The 2899-nt window shown below is 42.6% G+C and overlaps 1 protein-coding gene across 1 annotated transcript in view; it reads left to right on the forward strand.

Annotated features, from left to right (window-relative positions):
• The window catches only part of B4GALT3 (UDP-Gal:betaGlcNAc beta 1,4- galactosyltransferase, polypeptide 3), a 12832-nt gene extending 12007 nt beyond the window's left edge, over positions 1–825 (forward strand). The window contains exon 5 of the mRNA XM_009079598.1: positions 733–825. Within this exon, the coding sequence (XP_009077846.1) occupies positions 733–790 (58 nt within the window). The 3' untranslated portion in view covers positions 791–825. The remainder of the gene's footprint in view (positions 1–732) is intronic.
• Positions 826–2899: the final 2074 nt, after the last annotated feature.

A 2899-nucleotide genomic window follows, 5' to 3' on the forward strand; every position in this document is an offset into this window, starting at 1 on the left:
CATGCCAGTCAGATAACCTCAACTGAGCAAACATTCATTCTTAGGCTCAGAAGAATTTTCTCTGTGTAAGGGCTGTCCTGTGATAACAGAGGTTTGGTAGCTCCATAGCACTACTGCAGTTTTTATTGGCAAAATAACATGGATCCTATCAGCAAGGGGTTGCTTGAATGTCAGGAGCTCTGTTCTGGAATTCTGAGCCTTCAGTTCAGCCTTTTCTTATCTAACTGTCCTGCAGCTGAGCAGCTCACATTTGTTTGTCTGGTGCCTGTATTTATCACTAATCTCCTATGAACCAGCCCTCTAATCAGGCCATCTGAATGAATGGCACTTCTGAAAGAACAGAGAGCCTTAATCCGGTTTGGAAACTCAGGACTGGCTTCCTTTCAGAAGCTGCAAGTTTGGGGTCTTTCTTTTGTTAAGTTTAGGTGATGGACCTCCAGGCAACAAAAGCTCTGCACTTAGAAGATAGTGGAATAATGCTCAATTGTTAGATTTATGGGAATTGCTCTTGAGTGCTCTGTATGATGTTGTTCATTGCCGACTTGCTATAATCCTCTTGCAGCCTGTCGAAGTGCACTGCAGCTGGAGCTTTCTAGCCTCAGCTTGGCCTAGAACCCTGTGGTGCTTCTGCATTTTCTTTTCATTGCATTGACACTGAAAATCATCTTTGACTAAAAGTCTGGCAATGCTATCTTTATACCTCAGCAAACACTTTTGTGTATTGTTTTAAAGGATTCAGTTAGCAGGAAAAAAAAAAAGTCCAGACCTCACCTTGGACGCTACAAAGTGATGAACTACAAGGAAGAGAGAGAGACACAAGAGCCTTGGAGAAGGTAACTGGGGGGGACAGTTAGGAGGCTTCTCTTTGCCTTGACTGTTACTGTCATCTGCCTCAGAACAGGCAGTAAGTATACCTCGTGCCACTCCTTTTTCTGCTTTAGGGTGGCTATTTAAAAGCAGTTCCCACTCACCTTGGACGCTACAAAGTGATGAACTACAAGGAAGAGAGAGAGACACAAGAGCCTTGGAGAAGGTAACTGGGGGGGACAGTTAGGAGGCTTCTCTTTGCCTTGACTGTTACTGTCATCTGCCTCAGAACAGGCAGTAAGTATACCTCGTGCCACTCCTTTTTCTGCTTTAGGGTGGCTATTTAAAAGCAGTTCCCAGTCAGTTTCAACTGTATCGTTCAGCTCCTGTCTTTGCATTTGAAAGGTTTCTCCTAGTTTCCTACCTTTTTTCTTCCTATTTTGAAGGACACATACTAGCTAGGAAGCTAAGACATGTCAAGACTTAAGCATCAAAAGTTTAACTCCCTGAATAACGTAACAAAAAATACTGTCTTGTAAATAGGGAGAGTTAGAGTTTGAAGAGGCACTTTGTACAGCTTCTCTGTAATAAAAGCTTGCTCTTCAATCTGTGTGGAGTTAGAATGTGCCATTAAAAGAGTGGAAAGCAGTATTCTAGTTTGAAGACATGAGAAAGGTGCTATGAGAGACTTTATCAAAGACTGTTTTATATAGAAGAGCTGGAGGAGGGTGTTAGGTCAAGTGTGGTGGAGGCTCCTCATGAAATCTCAATGCAGATTTCTCTTTATCATCTCAGAACTCAGGTTTCCATAACAACCCTGTCTAAAAACCTACCTACAGCAGCCTATGTACCTCATTGCTGCAAGCCTGTGTTGCACTCCCAGGTCTCTCTGCTAAGCTGCTTCTTGAATTTTTGCAGACTGTAGTTGCCACCTCTCTGGTCTCCCTGTCTGATTAGGTTCCTGTCCTGTCCTGTCCTCCTTGTTCAGAATACTCGGTGTGAACTTCCTCTGTTTAGTCTGTGTCATGTGGAAAGAGTTTTCTTGGGGCTTTATGCTAACCCCTTGTGCCCTCTGAATCTCTTTCTTGTGCAGCTTCAGCTGCAAACATCACCTTCGTTCTTCTGTCTAACTGCAGGTATTCTTCCTTCTTCAGGCCAACTTCCCAACACAACACCAGAAAAACATGGAAAGCCGATGGAATGAATTCACTGGAGTTCAAGCTCCTTTCTAGGACCAAGCATCCTCTTTATACTAAGATCACTGTGGACATTGGATATGTTCCCGTATTTTCTTAAAAGACTGAAAACAAAAGCAGAGTCTGCCTGCAGTTCCCATTGTTCTGTGGAGTCTGCACCACCTGAGACTAATCCTTTTGCCTTTCATGAATTTCCCTTTTCTTCAGACTGTTTCAGATTTAGAAGAAAAGGCTTCAGGAATAGGATATGACAGCTAATAAACAGGCTGTGGCTTACTGTAAAAAATGTCTAAGCACTGTAAAACTAACTACTGAGCCAGATCTCCCAGCCTTGGGGATCAAGGTCTCCTGGACAGTAAGCTGACCCAAGCTTTCTGGAACCTTTGTTCACAGCTGGATAGCTCTGTCCTGCTTTGTACTGAAGTGTTAATCGGGATGCAAGCCATTCTGTCAGGTTCAGCCTCCAAAGTGCTACATTTTGAGGAAGTGTTGAAGTCAGTTACAGTTCTGTAAATATCTTCGGTGAATTTGAGTAAAAGAAATTGAGTTGTGTGTTTGGCTTGAGAGTTTTATAAAATATTAAATAAAAGTGTCATAAAAGAGAAAGTTGCCTTGAAACCAGACAAACCAGTGCTTAAGTCCTTGTTTTCTTCTGGTCTGATCCATCAGTGTTTAAATGTTTTTATTGCAGCTGTAAGTACTGCAGGCTGGGATGGGACCTGAGGCTGTCACCTACTCCAACCTCCTGCTCAGTGCAGGGACTTTAATCTAGTAATTCAGCTGTTGCTAAAACACTAATTATCATTCAAGGGTGAGCTGTCTTCAACATAAAATACTTCTGAGAAATTAAATACTAGAGGAAAAACTAAGTTCTACATGGCAACAGTGGAGCTGTG

This window comes from Acanthisitta chloris, unplaced genomic scaffold, assembly GCF_000695815.1.
Source record: "Acanthisitta chloris isolate BGI_N310 unplaced genomic scaffold, ASM69581v1 scaffold11380, whole genome shotgun sequence".
Taxonomy (NCBI): domain Eukaryota; kingdom Metazoa; phylum Chordata; class Aves; order Passeriformes; family Acanthisittidae; genus Acanthisitta; species Acanthisitta chloris.